General features: G+C 36.1%; 1 protein-coding gene across 1 annotated transcript in view; it reads left to right on the top strand.

The window, feature by feature from the left end:
* Positions 1-16,266, top strand: part of PARD3B (par-3 family cell polarity regulator beta) — a 1,279,582-nt gene that overhangs the window by 1,051,333 nt on the left and 211,983 nt on the right. Inside the window, exon 20 of the mRNA XM_049772907.1 lies at positions 9,900-10,202. Coding sequence (XP_049628864.1) covers positions 9,900-10,202 — 303 coding nt within the window. The remainder of the gene's footprint in view (positions 1-9,899; positions 10,203-16,266) is intronic.

Raw genomic sequence — 16,266 nt, 5'->3', positions numbered from 1 at the left:
TTAGAAATTTAGAAATATTTGACCCCATTTTTTAAATATAAAAAATTATCGTACTTGAAAATTATATTTTATTAAACTGCAATAATACTGTTAACATTCATGGTATCAATATAAAAATTAATATATCCTTCTACCACCAAAATTGCTATAACCTTCACCATGGCCCTTTATCTTTCCATATATGGTTTTTTTTCTACCAGCACTCTTCCCCTCTTCCTTCCACTGTTTGGTAATTATTTGTTTATTTTAGTGCCAAGCAATTGTTCAATAATACCAAGTTTTCTTAGCTATCAAGCAAGTATATTTCTAATTCTGTTAGTTCTTGTTTAATTCCCTGGAATAGTGCTTTGTTTTAAAAATTCTATTAAAACACTAGGATTTACCAAGTTATTCATAGTTGAGTGTTAGATATACAGTGTCTACCACCAGTATCAACCTCCCAACACCAGTGTTCCCAAGTTCCCACTCAAATGGTATGTCTATCCATTTTGCCCTTTTGTTAAATTTATCTTTAGGAGCTAGAGTGATAGCACAGTGGGTAGGACCTTTGCCTTGCATGTGGCTGACCAGGGTTCAATCCTGGCATCCCATATGATCCCCCAGCCTGCCAGGAGTGACTTCTGAGTGAGCCAGGAGTAACCCCTAAACACCACTGGGTGTGGCCCCAAAATCTAAACAAACAAATAAAGTTATCCTTAAGTTTATGATGTTCTTTAACTCTGTGTTAAATAGTATTTTTTTTACTTCATCATATCTCATTTCACAATTAGTCTAAAATTTGATTTACTGTTTTATCTGTAACATTCACACTAAAAACTATCATTAAGGAAAACTTCCTTGATATAAAAATATATGTGAATATAGAGCTAGGAACAGTCCCAAGGAACTGCTGAGTGAGGCCCAAAGAAAAACAAACATTGAAAGTCATCATTCTGAAATGATTTTTCTGGTAAGATGAATGGGCTTATTTAAAAAAGCAAATAAACTAATTTGGCCAGATAAGTAAAAAGGACAAGTTATTTATAAGTAAGTTGTGATGGAAATGAGATTTTTATCTCATTTCTCAACAGCACACTTTGTTATAAGGAAATGGAATCACATTTAAATTACCCCAAGAAAAAATGTTAGCCAATAATTTTATATTCAGAAGAATATTCATTCTTTCAGCTTTGATGCCTATTTCCCAAAGTGAATTAAAAAAATTTAGATAACCCTACTTAGTTCCTGGCACTGCATTTCATCACCTGAAACATGCCAACAGTGATCCCTAGGTGCAGAGTCTGAAGTAAGATCTGAGCACTCTAGTTCTGTTACAATCCCAGATCCTCAATATTAATGTGGTTGAGTCCTAATATCTTCTAGTTTACCTCTTTGGGGCCTTGTGCTTTCCATCAGTTTTCTGATTTTATTTGGTTTTAGTTTATTTCTTTTTTCTTTTCTTTTGCAGTTGGCTTTGTTCCCTTTTAAAAATAAAAAAAGACATTATTGTAATAATACTCAGAGACAATAGAGATGAGGGCTGGAAGGACCGACTCACAATATGAAGCTTACCACAAAGAGTGCAGTTAGAGAAACAACTACACTAACAACTATCATGACAATGGTAGTGAGTGAGAGAAATAGAATGCCTGTCTCGAATACAGACAGGGGATGGGGGAGGAGAGAATGGGGGCATTGGTGGTGGGAAGGTTGTACTGGCAAAGGGAGGTGTTCTTTTTCATAACTACACCCAACTACAAAAACAAACTACAAACAACTACTAATCATGGTGCTTAAATAAAGATATTATAAAAAACATAAATATACAATTTTTTGTATTTATTTTTATAATTAGTTTATCTAAACATCTTAGTAACAAAATTGTTCATGACTGAGTTTCAGTCATACAATATCCAACCAATGCACATTTCCAGCCAACAATTTCCCTAGCTTCTGTCTCATCCAACCACCCCCACCTGCCTCTGGAGCAAGCATTTTATTTTTGTCTGTCTGTCTGTCTGTCTCTCCTTTTTGACACTATAGTTTTCACTGTTGTTAATAAAGGGATATGTTCCTTTGTTTGTGGCAACTCTATTTACAGTAGCCAGGATCTGGAAGCAACCCAAGTATCTGAGAGCAGAAAAGTGGATAAAGAAAGAGTGGTATATCTAAACAATGGAATACTATGCAGAAAAATGAAGTTATAACTTGTTTTTGTTATGATTTTTCCTGAGAATGTTTAATTATAATTTAATATTTAAATGAATATAAAGCTCACTCTGGGTTTGTTATTCCACTGCTTTTTCAGGACTAAGATCTTTCACTTTGATTTATGTGCTGTTTTTCATCATTATCATAATTCTTTATCCTGATTTATTAATTTAGTTACTTTTCATCTTTAACGAATATTTAAGATAGGTTAATCTGGTCTATGTTTCCTTCCTTGACTTCCTAAATGTTTGAGCATTTTTTAGGGATAATCACTTATGTTTTTTTTAATAATTTTTATTAAGACCAATGTGAATTACAAGTCTTTTACAGTTGTATTTTAGGTATATAGTGACTTAGTACATAGCGAATTAGGGCCATTTCCACCACTAGTGTTGATCTCCCTCTACCTTAGTTCCCAGCCTCCCATACCTCCACCCTTAGCTCCCGGACTGCTGATGTAACAGGTTCCTTTTGTGTATAGCATGTTGCAGTTTGGGTATCTTGATTCTATTGTCAAACAGAACCACATAACTTGAACCATCTTGTTCTGCCTCTCAAACTGAGGGAGAAATAATGGAGGTTACCAAGACCAAACAGTCGTATGAACATTGAGTAGAAATAAAAAATGATCAAACTTAGGTACCAAATCCAAAGCCAGTGACAACAGGATCGATACCCAATCTACAACAAGCTAGACACAGAGGAGACCACTTACACTAGCAGCCCAGGGAGCAAAGGAGGAGGATATGGGGTGCTTGATGGGAACAGGTGGGTGGGGTGGGGTGGGTGGATGGTGTGTGGGGAGAGGGAGGATAACATTGGTGGTGAGAATGCCCCTTATTCAATGTCACTTGTATACCTAGAATTTTACTGTGAATGATTTGTAATCCACTTTGGTCAAAATAAAAATATTTATATATAAAAAAAGACTTTTTACTAGAATTTCTTACTAAGCAGAACCAAAACAAGAAAAAAAGGGGGGAGGAGGAGGAGGCTACCTCTACATATGGGAATAAAAACAGTAAGAGTTATAATTATTATGTAAATAAACATACAAAGAAAATATTAATATTCCCATTAAGTCATTTAAAATAGTTTGGGGGGATAAGATCCAGGGCATATTGTTTCCCACACCATGGTCTTATGGAGTCTTAGAAATGGTTTGCAGCAGTAAGAGATCAGGTAGTATCCTTGAGCTCAGGATCTCTCTGGAACTCAATCTGGTAGCAAGCAATAGTCCATGTTGAGGGAAGGTGGAAGAAAAAGTGCCACATAGAATGAGTCATCAGGAGCAGTGGCTGCAGCTTCTTTTCAGAGTGAGAAAGAAGAATGGGGGACTGAGAGGGTGTTCTTTACCTTTGGGAGCCAGGTGCAGCTTACTGAGGCTGGGGATGGTCTCTCTTCCTGAGGAGTTAAGAACTGAGGCTAAAGACGGTTAAATAGGGAGATATAATAGATCAGGATTGAGGGAATAAGAAGATAGAAGAAGTTTTGTAAGGTGGTGAATGGGGATGGGGGGGGGATTAAGAAGAGGGGCTATATACAATATAGGCAGGGATTGTTTACAATACAGATTGGGCAAACATAGAGGAGTCCACTGCATACACACTAACACTAGGGGTAATAACTTTTTATGATGTATAATTGGTTTGCAACTTTGGGCTTTTTCAGGAGTTTCATTATATACCTCTTGATATGTTAATACTTGTCACAACCTCCACCAAAACTCCAGTGTACCCTGACACTGGAAGAACTCATTCTCATTTATACTTGCTTCATTGCTTTCTAGTATAGTTTCATTGGGCCTCTAATTCTTTAATTATTCATAATTCTAATGAGTGAAGCCACATGAATGTTTTTCTTTTACTTATATTCCTGTCTGAGATGTACCTGGATTTTTAGATAACTAGGTATTTCTCCTTTCTAATCAAGATATGTACTTTAGTCTTTATATTTTCCCTTTAATTATTTTAATATATAAAATGATTAAGGCTCATACATTAATTTCACATTCTACAACATAACTTTTAATAAACCATACTAAAATGTAGTGTTATAAGATTAGGACATAGTGATTGAGATCAGTACTTTTTAAATTTTTTGAAATTACTTTATTTAAACACCATGGTTACTCTGCTGCTCATAATACAGTTGTTTTTACAGTTACAATGGTGTTCATGATTGAGTTTAGTCTTGCAATATCCAACAGTATTGAAGCAGCTTCCATTCGATACAGTTGTCATCAAGCATCTCTTACCAAATCTACTTACCTGCTTAGAGAAATCTTTTGTTGGGGGTTTTATTTTGTTAAATTAGTGCTTCTTTTTTTGTTTGCTGATTTTGTATCAGCTATAAAGCAAGTTGATGTTTCTTTTCTCTTCACCCACTTAAGTTCATGAAGTTTATTTGTGTTTAGCCATAATTTTCTTGACAATAATTAACTTTCTTCTTTTGTTATTGTTGTGAGGAAGGGTGGAGGTTGGAGAGTATAGAGCATACTTGATTGAAGTGTTCACACACTTGGTTGTATTGCCTTGAGATCAATTCATTGTGGAGTCTGGGGTCTCAGGCAATTGGACAATGAATGATCAAATTCAGGGTGAGAAGCACCTGCTAGGTATAAGACTCACAGGAGCCTTAAGTCTTGACATTTTATTGTGTCAAGCAGCTCTCTTGAGGCATATTTTATGAAGTTCCTTCAGGGTAGGACAGATTTTCAGAATGCTTGTCTCTCTTTGACTCTTCCTCTTTATTCTGAAGGTGGACTCTCATACTAATGCTAAAATTACAAAATTCTACCTACCCTTTCGTGCTCTTCTCTCTTCTTTCTCTGTTGCTTTTAGCAAAACGTGTATCTTGTTAGAAAAGTAGACATTGTAAGTTTTTGGTGGATTGCCAAGAATAGGCCAAGTTCAAATTTCACTGCATGAAATTTGGGTCTGAGTCTAAATGTGACTTGAGTTCAAATTTTATTGCATATCTAAGATTATAGTCATTTTTATTATTCCACTGTAGATGGGACTTTTCTACCCAAATTCTCACTTTTATTTTTGTTGATTTGGCATTTCAAGGATGCAACAATAGTAACATAGTCTTGCTCCACCATTTTCTAATTCTCATTAAAGATCCTAAATTTGACATAGATGTGATAGAAATGCATTATGAGCAAGTTTTTATAGCTATCTTTGAAGAAGCAGATTAAGATGTGCATAATGGGGCCCGGAGAGATAGCACAGCGGCGTTTGCCTTGCAAGCAGCAGATCCAGGACCAAAGGTGGTTGGTTCGAATACTGGTGTCCCATATGGTCCCCCGTGCCTGCCAGGAGCTATTTCTAGGCAGATAGCCAGGAGTAACCCCTGAGCAACGCCAGGTGTGGCCCAAAAACAAAAACAAAAACAAACAAACAAAAAAAAGATGTGCATAATGGCATATAGGAAAATCTTAGAAGAATCTAGTTTAGCATAGTCCAATAGAACATTCTATAGTTATGGAATTGGTCTACATTTTTGCCATTTGATATAGCAATCATGAAGCAAAAAAAAAAGGCCTTCCGAGTATTTTTTTTTTTTTTTTTTGGTTTTTGGGCCACACCCGGTAACACTCAGGGGTTACTCCTGGCTATGTGCTCAGAAGTTGCTCCTGGCTTGGGGGACCATATGGGACACCGGGGGATCAAACCGCGGTCCGTCCAAGGCTAGCGCAGGCAAGGCAGGCATCTTACCTTTAGTGCCACCGCCCGGCCCCTCCTTCCGAGTATTTGAACTATAACTTGCAAAACTTAGAAACCACATTTTTCTCTTTACTTAATTGAACTTATTCAATGTACATGTATATAAAAGCATCTGGATAATGACCATATTTGACAGTGCAAATTAATGCAATCTAAAATCTGACCTCTAGAACAGGGTTAAGGAAATAGAAGAAAAGTGCATATTCAAGAAATATAATGGGAAGAAAAACCCAATTGTGTTTTAAGGGTAGAGAAAAAGGAAACTTAAATAATGTAAAGAGATCACACTGGGAAAAATGGGAAGCTGGTAACATCACTAGAAGGAATTTATTTTCAAGGTCATTTTGAAAAATGTATTTCCTTTTTTGTTCTTTGTTTTTGGGGCCAGATCCAGTGGGGTCCAGCTCTTATTTCATTGTGGAGTCCAGCTTTGCACTCTCTTTCCTGGTGGTGTGGAATCCCATATGGGGTGCCAGTGATTAAATCAAAGTCTGCCATATGCAAAACAAGCACCTTACTGACTACTCTAGCCCTATAAAAATAGTAATAGTTTGATTCCCTTGTGGGGAAACCTACAGGAGGAAATGACTATACATAATTCTAATTCTCTCCCTAAATTGGGGTAGAGGGCAGTCAGAAAACTCCCCAAAGATAGTGATTTCTCTGATTTTTCTCTTTTCAGATAGTCTCTTCTGCTTCCATATGACCTGTTTATTTTTTATTTTATTATTATTTTTTTGTTGGTTTTTGGGTCACACCTGGCAGTGCTCAGGGGTTACTCCTAGCTCTACATGCAGAAATTGCTCCGAACAAGCTCAGGGATCCCATATGGCATCACATATGGGATGCCGGGATTCGAACCACCGACCTTCTGAATGCAAGGCAAATGCCTTATATCCATGCTATCTCTCTGCCCCCTGTTTATTTTTAGTTACTTTATTTAAATCCTGGGATTTACATAGTTGTTCATAATACAGTTTTGTATTACTCCATAATGTTGTATTATGGCATTTAATTATGGTATTCCAGCATCAATCCCACCACCAGTGTCACATTGTTCTGTCCCATTCTACACAGGGAAACCATATATATATGTGTGTGTTCTGTATATGTATATATACATATACAGTATATATACACATATATAGCATAAGAATGATAATTCAAATATATTACTGCCACACACATTGAGTGATTAATATAAAATTAGTTACTAAAATACTCAATGATTAGAGAATAGCAATGAGAGAATTAGTTTTTGTTTTGTTAACAAAAGAAAATAAAAAATACTCTTTTGCATAAAGTGAACCCTTTTTTCTAAGATAATTACATATCCATCAAGCTGAATTAGTGATAAAACCTCAAAGAAAAAGTAGTGATGAAAGAAGGGACTTAGATATGAATTTTCTATTTGTTATGTTTTTCTTAGAAATACAGTTTGATGTTCTCCTGTTTCATTAATGCACAATTTTTTTTTGGTTTTTTAGCCACACCCATTTGATGCTCAGGGGTTACTCCTGGCTAAGTGCTCAGAAATTGTCTCAGGCTTGGGGGGACCATATGGGACGCCAGGGGATCGAACCTCGGTCGCGATCTTTCCTTGGCTAGCGCTTGCAAGGCAGACACCTTACCTCTAGCACCACCTCGCCGGCCCCATTAATGCACAATTTTAACCCTGAGCAAGATCACTTTGAATTTTTTATATTGCAGAGATGATTCCTCTTGAAAATATCATTTAGAAGGGACAGTGATGTCCCTTCCACACGACAGCTCCCTCCATTCTTTAATGATGCTCTGTATTCTGCTTGCAATGGAAATCCATCCTAATCATCACAGTGCAACTATAATCTCTGATAATCCGCTCTGCACTGTCCCTGGAAACTTGTTTTGCCACACAATAGAGCAAGTTATCTTTTTATTAAAAGAATACTCAAAACAAGTATCTATGAATCTAGGACTAACTGAATTGAAAGAAAGTAGGAAAGGCCTTTCAATTGGCATCCTCCTATATAAATAAAATTCCTCACATTTTTTGGGAGGGGGTTTGGGCCACACCCGGCGATGCTCAGGGGTTACTCAGAAATAGCTCCTGGCAGGCACGGGGGACCATATGGGACACCGGGATTCGAACCAACCACCTTTGGTCCTGGATTGGCTGCTTGCAAGGCAAATGCCGCTGTGCTATCTCTCCGGGCCCAAAATTCCTCACATTTTTATTCCAATCTCTTGGAGGTACAAGCTTCCATTAGCAAAAATGAAAATTATTTGGATCCTTTTATCCTACTTATATGTATAGTGTACATGGTTACACGTTGCCAACAAAACTATACAACAATGTATCTTGCCATAATTCATTTTCATCAATTGAGCATTAAAGGCAGGTGTGGTTTTGTTGTTGTTTTTAAACCTATACTGCCTTCTTTTTGTTTTTGTCTTTTTCATTTTTCCTCTTCTCTACTGAAAAACCTGTTTTAACAAAAGAAGTAAAAATACTTTAATATCATGACTTCTAAAGTTTTGGGTTTTGTTTCTTTGTATTTTTTTAAAAAATTTTTGCCAATTGGGGCCGGAGAGATAGCATGGAGGTAAGGCGTTTGCCTTTCATGCAGGAGGTCATCGGTTCGAATCCCGGCGCCCCATATGGTCCCCTGTGCCTGCCAGGAGCAATTTCTGAGCCTGGAGCCAGGAATAACCCCTGAGCACTGCCAGGTGTGACCCAAAAACCAAAAAAAAAAAAAAAAAAAAAATTTTTGCCAAGAACTGGATATTCTATTAAATAAAATTACTTCTTTTAAAAACAACTGCTTTGGTTTCATAAGAAAATACTAAGCAAGCTCTTTTTGTTTTTTTAATTCATCCAATTCTTCTTGTTCTGTTGCCAGGCGTATATAAATCTTTTACTTCTACCACACATCCCTCTTGCATTCCTCTTGAGCCCAGGATTTCAAGTTTGCTTTAATTTTTTCTTGAGAATCTTTCTTCACTCACATGAGTCCCATCATTTTACTTCTCTATACCTAAATCACAGTCTATCTGATTTGTCCAGAGATGTAAGATTATATTCTTTTCTCATTAATGCCAAATACTTCCTAGCCCCATCTGATCACCACTGTGTGGGGAGATGCCACAGTGTCCATTCCATCTTAACACATCTCTGAGAATTTAGGGAGCTGATCTAACACTTTCTAGATTAAGTGTCAGAATTTCAAACTTTAAATGTATTTGGAATCTACCTAAGTATATTTTTCTGCTCCTATTCTCAGTAGTATTCATAGTACACTGATTAGCAATAGCATTTTGTAATATCACTTAAGGCTTGAGTGCCATGGAGTTCTGCCAGTAATGGTGTTTAATTCACTTATATGCATCAATTCATCTCTGTCAGGAGCCTATTAATTTCTTCACTATTTTATGTTGTCCCCAGCCCTTATATAATTAGACACAATTATTCCCATTTGGGTAACCAAAAAACTTCAGTCTCATAAATTACCTCTGATCCCACTGCTTTTAGTGATCTTAAAGCCTCTGTATTTCGTTTTCATATTTAAATCAATTTTGCAAGGTTTTCTTTATTTACAGGAATGTACTGGAACACTGTGGCACCAACAAGAGAAATTATGTAAAAATAAAAGAATTTCATGGGTTCTTCAACATGCATTTCTCTTTAAGTAAAAAGACTTCCAATCTGCCATACACAAGCCAGGTGTAATGAGAATGAAAATCAACTCCACTGTATGGTCTGCCAACTCATTAGTGCATGAGATCTTACACGATTGCTGTTAATGTAAAGATCCTAGCAGCAAATAAAGGTCAAATTCTGTAATTATTTATATAGAATATGCTGTTGACGTTTTTGCAAGGTGTGATTTTGATAAACAGTAAAGTAAGAGTCCAGTGACTAGGAAGAGTTCACATAGGTTATTCAGAAGACTATGTGATTCAATTAATATCTATCTCTGCCTCTGGTTCATTTTTCAGGATTGGAACAAAACATCAGGATATAAGGGAAAAGCAGACAAGAGGACCTATTGATTATGTTACTGGTGCTATTGGAACCTTGCATGATATGGATGATGATGAAATGGACCCAAATTATGCCAGAGTGAACCACTTCCGGGAACCTTGTACACCTACCAACGTCTATAGGTCTTCATCTCCACCTCAGGCTGGACCACTGAGTTATCCGCGGGATGGCCACCCACTGTCTCCAGAGAGAGATCACTTAGAGGGTCTCTATGCCAAGGTCAACAAGCCATATCACCCACTGATGCCAGTAGACAGGTGGGTGAAACTTATTAAAACTTACTCATTGAAAGGTAAATGAATCTAACTTGAAAAAATGAAAGACTAAAACCAAATTATTGAAATATAAATGTACTATTAATTCATTAAGTATCTCCATTGCTAAAGCAATTAAATATATCTTTCAATATATTAAAATGGAAGTGACATATGACCTCTGGCAACTGTTCTACTTTGACTTATCTGTGAGATGCATCATCAAAACCAAACCAATATCCAGCTATAGGACAGTAAAAATGAATAGCAGTGATAGAGTTCATGGTGCAACAGGGGACAATTTTTTGGAAAAAATATTTTATGAGAGAAATGATGTTGATAATCTTCAAAGAATATTGTTCTTTATCCTGATTCCTTCTGTGAAGGACTTAATCAAAACTAAGATACTTTAGGAAATGGCGACTTCTAAGAAGAAGTGGAAGAGGTAGAATTATAGGTAGCTTTGCAAAAGACTTTGAAAAGGAAGATTGGGGTTTTTATACTCAGGAAAATACATGAATGATCAGAGGTCAAGGAAGGAGATCATTTTAACAATCCTAGTTTGATTTAGTAGAAAGAGATAAGAAGTGACAACCAAGAATCTTGAAACTTTAGCCACTAGAGGAAAAGTAAGGGAAGCATCTGCCAGTACAATGAAGGGAGGTAGAAAACAAGAGACCTCCAACCTCACCTTTCACCAGAAGGAAAAATCCTTCCTCTCTTGAAAGACTAAGAGGAGAGATTTAATCAATATTCATTGTAGGTGATCCTTGGAATCCCACAGCTAGAAATGAGTTGACTGCTCTTGTTTTAGTCTGGCCGTGACTTTAAATCTGGAGAGGAGGTGGAGAGGAGAGGAAGGGAGAGAGAAAGGCTAGTAGGCACAACGAGATTTCATTTTAGGTGTGAAAGAGACTGTGTTCCAGATTGCTTTAGGTCCCGGCAATCCCTCGTCACTATGAGGAACTAGCTTTTGTGTGATGGTTGATATATTACACATGTTTACCATTTACATTTCCCCAGTTGGGTGATATTATGCACTTTCAATTAGGTTGGGGAGAGGAAGGGAAATCATGGCATTTTTATGCAGACTGTAAAGTCTGGCTTCACAAGACTGATTACCTTTCAGAGCCTTTCCAATAACCAAGAGGGAAGGAAGGAGCAATTTTTAATCCTTACTGTCAAGCTTCCAGGTTGATAGTATTAAAGAAAGATGGTCAAGATTTTTTTCTTTAGGATAAAATGAAAATATAAATTTCTCTGACTGACTAAGACAGCTATAATAATGAAACTGTTAATTCAAATGGCTGATTAAGTGTTGGCCTTTTTCTCTCAAACCTTCATATAGGATTCTATTTTTATCATGTAAATGATAATCCCAGGCATGAGTTTCTTCTGGCATAGATCATAGACAACCTGGATTTCCCTAAATCAGATCGGAACTTCATAGCAATTCATTTTGCATGTCCCAATGCCAGGAACCAAGCGCAGAAAGAGAAATTATTTCTAGGAATTTTCAATGCCAATATTTCCTTATAGTAGTCCTAGAGAAATAAAAATGAGACATTTTATTATAACACATTCATCAGTCAAAGAAATGTAGAGACTGCTCAGAGAAGTCATACCACAATCTTACACAGTGTGGTCCTATGCACAATCCTAATTAATAAACATTGTGAATATTTCAGAGGATCATCCAATAATTTATGCTTATCACCTTCCTAAATTTTTGTCACCTAATATTTATTTTTCCCTCAGACCCTGTGATTAGCCTGTGTGACTAATCTGGGCAACGCTATCCTAAGATCATTCTCATCTCTGAAGTTCTGGCCTCTAAAGAAATGTCTTCGGATAAAATTCATTCTAACTATTGTGAGAATGAGATCAGAAAAAAATTATATATCATTCACTGCACATCCCAGATATATTTGTAAATGACTGTGTTTCCTTTGACTCTGATCCCTATGTAGTGATACATGACCTAAAATACTTTCTGTAAAATTTAGATCATTTTCATGTTTATGGATTACTGACCAAATGTGACTCTTGAGAGTTCTGAATGATCTTGACTCAGCCTATTTATTTCATCAAGAAATGGTTCTGCCCTTTTTCTTTAACTTTTAATGTAATTTTAAAATAAATGTTAAAGTAATCTATTTTTGTTTGGACACATATTAAATATCTGATCATATTAGATGCTATTGTCATTAATATTATTATTACTGTCTTCATTTCATAAAATTATTGACCACTCTAATGTTCCTAGGCCAGGTTTATGTAAGATAACTGTGGTAGTGTCTCTCATAGTGTCCATAAACAAGAATTTTGAGTCTAAACTTCCCAGATTTACAACAGAGGTATGCCATTGTGTAATCATTTGCTCAGTCTTTTATTTATTAAAAAAAAAAAAAAGAATTGGTTTGGTATCTACTGAGGTTAAGCAACTGTAGTAACTTCCAAGTAAGATGAAAATATTACTAAGATATATTCTCAAATTTGAAGTTGTCATTCTCTCATGGGAATCACACATGTGGGCAAAGATAATGACAATGTAATGTGAACACAAGAAAAAGGGGCCTTCCTTTGCCAACTCCTCCAAACTGGTCAAGAAGTATGTCCCAAAGAAATGATATTTAAACTCACACTGGAAGGGTTAGGAAGAATTTACTAGACCTAGTAGAAAATTTGAGATAGGAGAATTATGAGTATATCCAAGTAAAGTATTCTGAAAGAAATAGAATGTATTAGACATGGGGGTGTTGAATAAGAAGAAAAATATTACAAAATGAATCTGGAAGTCAGACTGGATCCATGCGCTATGAACATACTTAGCTGTCTGGGGATCTTGTGTGAAGAGAGTTCTGAAGTGTAGGGGGATAAATGCTAGAGTGTTTGCCATGCCTATTTAGGATTTGCAGATACTCTGGACAGTGGTGGCCATCGAGAAGCTATTATTGGGGGAAAAGTGATGAAACACTGCACTAGGGGATTGATGACAGGCAAAGAGGCAGCTTTGATGGTGGCTTGATAATAGACAAAGAGGAAAATATCAGACTGTGGACAATTTTAGGTGTGATTGGAATAGGGAAAGATGTCGAAGACCTCAAATTTAAAAATAAAAAATAACATGTCAGAAAGAGAAGAAACTAATAGACCACCGGCTTAAAATAAAGATTAAGATATTAAACAGGAGCTAGAGCAGTGGCACAGCTGTAGGGTGTTTACCTTGCTTGCATCTGACCTAGGATGGACCACGGTTCAATCCCCTGGCGTCCCATATGGTCCCCCAAGCCAGGAGCGATTTCTGAGCGCATAGCCAATGAGTAACCCCTGAGCATCACTGGGTTTGACCCAAACAAACAAAAAGATATTATACAGAGAACTGCAGAGGTAATATTTTCAAATGTTTAGGGCGATCAATAAAATAAGGACTAAAAGGATCTGGTATAGTGAGAAGCCAGCACTTTCGTAGATGGTATTGGAACAGGGGGAGACTTGCTATGCAGAATATGAAATGAGGACATGAAAGCTTGTTGATGAAGAGAAAGAGGGGTTATAGAATAGGAAAGTTTTCAACTTTTATGTACCTCCATAGTTCAGAATGGACCACCAAAGACCACTCTATTGTCCAAGGGTTCGGATGGGCTGTCACAGAATTGGGCAAAAATGCAGAGGTTAGAGGCTACTGGACAGTCCTCAACTATGAGTCTGGACTTGAAGCTGAGTTGGTGGGCTGGGGGAGAAGTAGGAAAGTCCAACTTTCTCATCTTCGAATCCTGGCTGTTAACTGACCTATGCAATGGGTCATCATTGTATAATATACGGAAATTAGAGTGTGAAGTATGATTTTCTGCTTAGAGGTTTTTTTTTTTTTGGTACCTCCATATAAAATATGTCCTGTCTTTCTAACTCTATGTCAATATAACATATCATCTACATGCTGCTCACAATCGTTTTAGCCTGGACCTATCTTTGCTCAGGACTTACTCTTGATTCTATGCTCAGAGATTTCTCCTGGTAGTACTTGGGAGACAATATGTGGTGCTGTGTATCAAACCTGAATTAATCTCATGTAAATCAAACACACTCCCCACTGTTCTATCTCTCTAACCCAAATTCTGTTTCTTACTTCTCTGCTTCTGAAGGGTTAACTCTGAACCATCAGCACTTCTATAAAAATATCAAATTAATAAGCAGTTATCTAAGGGTAGTAACAGTAATACAGTTGTTAGGGAACTTTCCTGAACAGTGCTGACACAGGTTCTATCCCTGGCACTCCATATTACCTATCTTCCACTCCAAGAATGACCCCTGAGTGCAGTTAGAAGTAAGGCCTGAGCATCACTGGGTATGGCCCAAAAACAGAAAAGGGAAAGACATCAAGAATAATCTGTGAAAGACAGTGGCTAAATAAATCCCTACAACCAAAACAGAGACATAGAATAAAATTGTTTTTTCCAGAACATGAACGTAGCAAGGGTTGAGTCCTGCATAAGGGTTATGATAAATTAATCTCTCACTGCAGCACTATAGACTCCTTCATTAGGAAAGTATTAAAACTTTATGATTTGATGAGAATATAATAGTCCCAAATAGAAGGAATATAGTTCTATGAGGCTCATGATGCAGTTATGGTTTTGCATTATATTACATGACTATTTGGCTCCCAAATGAGTTTGATCACACTCATGACCAACAAAAATATCCTTGGGTGTTTCTTTTCTCATTCAAACCACCCCATTTGGGTATTGTTAACTCTCCAAAATATGTAATTTTGTTTCTAAATAAATACACTTTTTAAATATATTAAAACATATCAGTTATAGAAATTAATAAGAAAAATATTCTGTAATGATTCATGTATATATATATATTTTTAGTGAAGCAAGATACTTTTTATTTAAAATTATTTATAAAGGTGTGAGGGAAGACAAAGAAGGAAGTATGTATTCAAGAGAGAATATAGGTTTCTCCAGAGTGGAAACAGCAACAAAAGAAACTGTGAGACAAGCAAGGTATGCAATCAGGGGAGAACACTGGCTTGAGGAGCAAGTCATCCTTCTATTTTCCATTTTCCCTCTATTGAGAGATTCCATAACTCATTTGGAAACCATTTCTAACTCCATGAGTTTAGGGCCTTGTTTGTTAGTCCCCATAGTTATTGATAGAGTTTCCATCTAATTTATGCTCAGTACAAATTTCAGTGGCAAATATAAGGTAATAATTGCATATATTAATTTAAAGGACTGTATATTAAATGACTGTATAATAAGTTATAGGTAAACTACACATAAACTAATTGTACATCAATTAAATATATGAATAAATTCATCCCTTAATGCGAGAATGATTTAACACAATTTTAAATGGATTTTCTGTAGAGAGACAGTCATATCCCATCCAGTTGAGGCATCTCTTTTATCAAAATCTTTTTTCCCACACTGGCATATTTCTCCAGTAAGAAGAATTTGTGAGGAAGACTCTGTTGTCCATTTAACTGATATATAATTATCAACTCTCTCTGAGTCCTACCTCCATGATACATTTACTCACATCTTTCATTGACATATCAATATCTTCAATATAAGCCTTGTTGATCACTCTTTCAGAATTAGGAATGAAACATTTTCAGTACCAAACATCTGGCAGTTTCTTTACTCAGGGCTGGTCTTCAAGGGGTTCGGAAAACCTGTGTATAAATATAGTCATTGAATACTTGATTGTTTTAGACACTGTGTTAAAATGACTATACCATAGCCATTGTAGTAGTCATATTCTGTATATATTCAAGTATTTTATGATTAACTGCAGTTATGCATGGCCATATTTTACATATTTACCATTTTAGATATAATTAGAAAAGACATTTGTGGTCTTAGTACTTTACACTTAATGTGGCTTAAATTTTAATAACAACTATCATTGCTAGTTTACATTATATTTTAAGCAAAGTTTATTAAAAACATACTCTAATTTTTTAACTTGAATTTTCTTCAATTAAGAATCCTCAAAACATAATGAATAAAACCTTTCTTCCAACAATTTTAATATAATAGTTTTCTCTTCA

Source organism: Suncus etruscus, chromosome 5 (assembly GCF_024139225.1).
Source record: "Suncus etruscus isolate mSunEtr1 chromosome 5, mSunEtr1.pri.cur, whole genome shotgun sequence".
In the NCBI taxonomy this organism is placed as follows: Eukaryota; Metazoa; Chordata; class Mammalia; order Eulipotyphla; family Soricidae; genus Suncus; species Suncus etruscus.
Note: the sequence above shows the minus strand (reverse complement) of the source record. Positions and strands in the feature narration are given on the sequence as shown.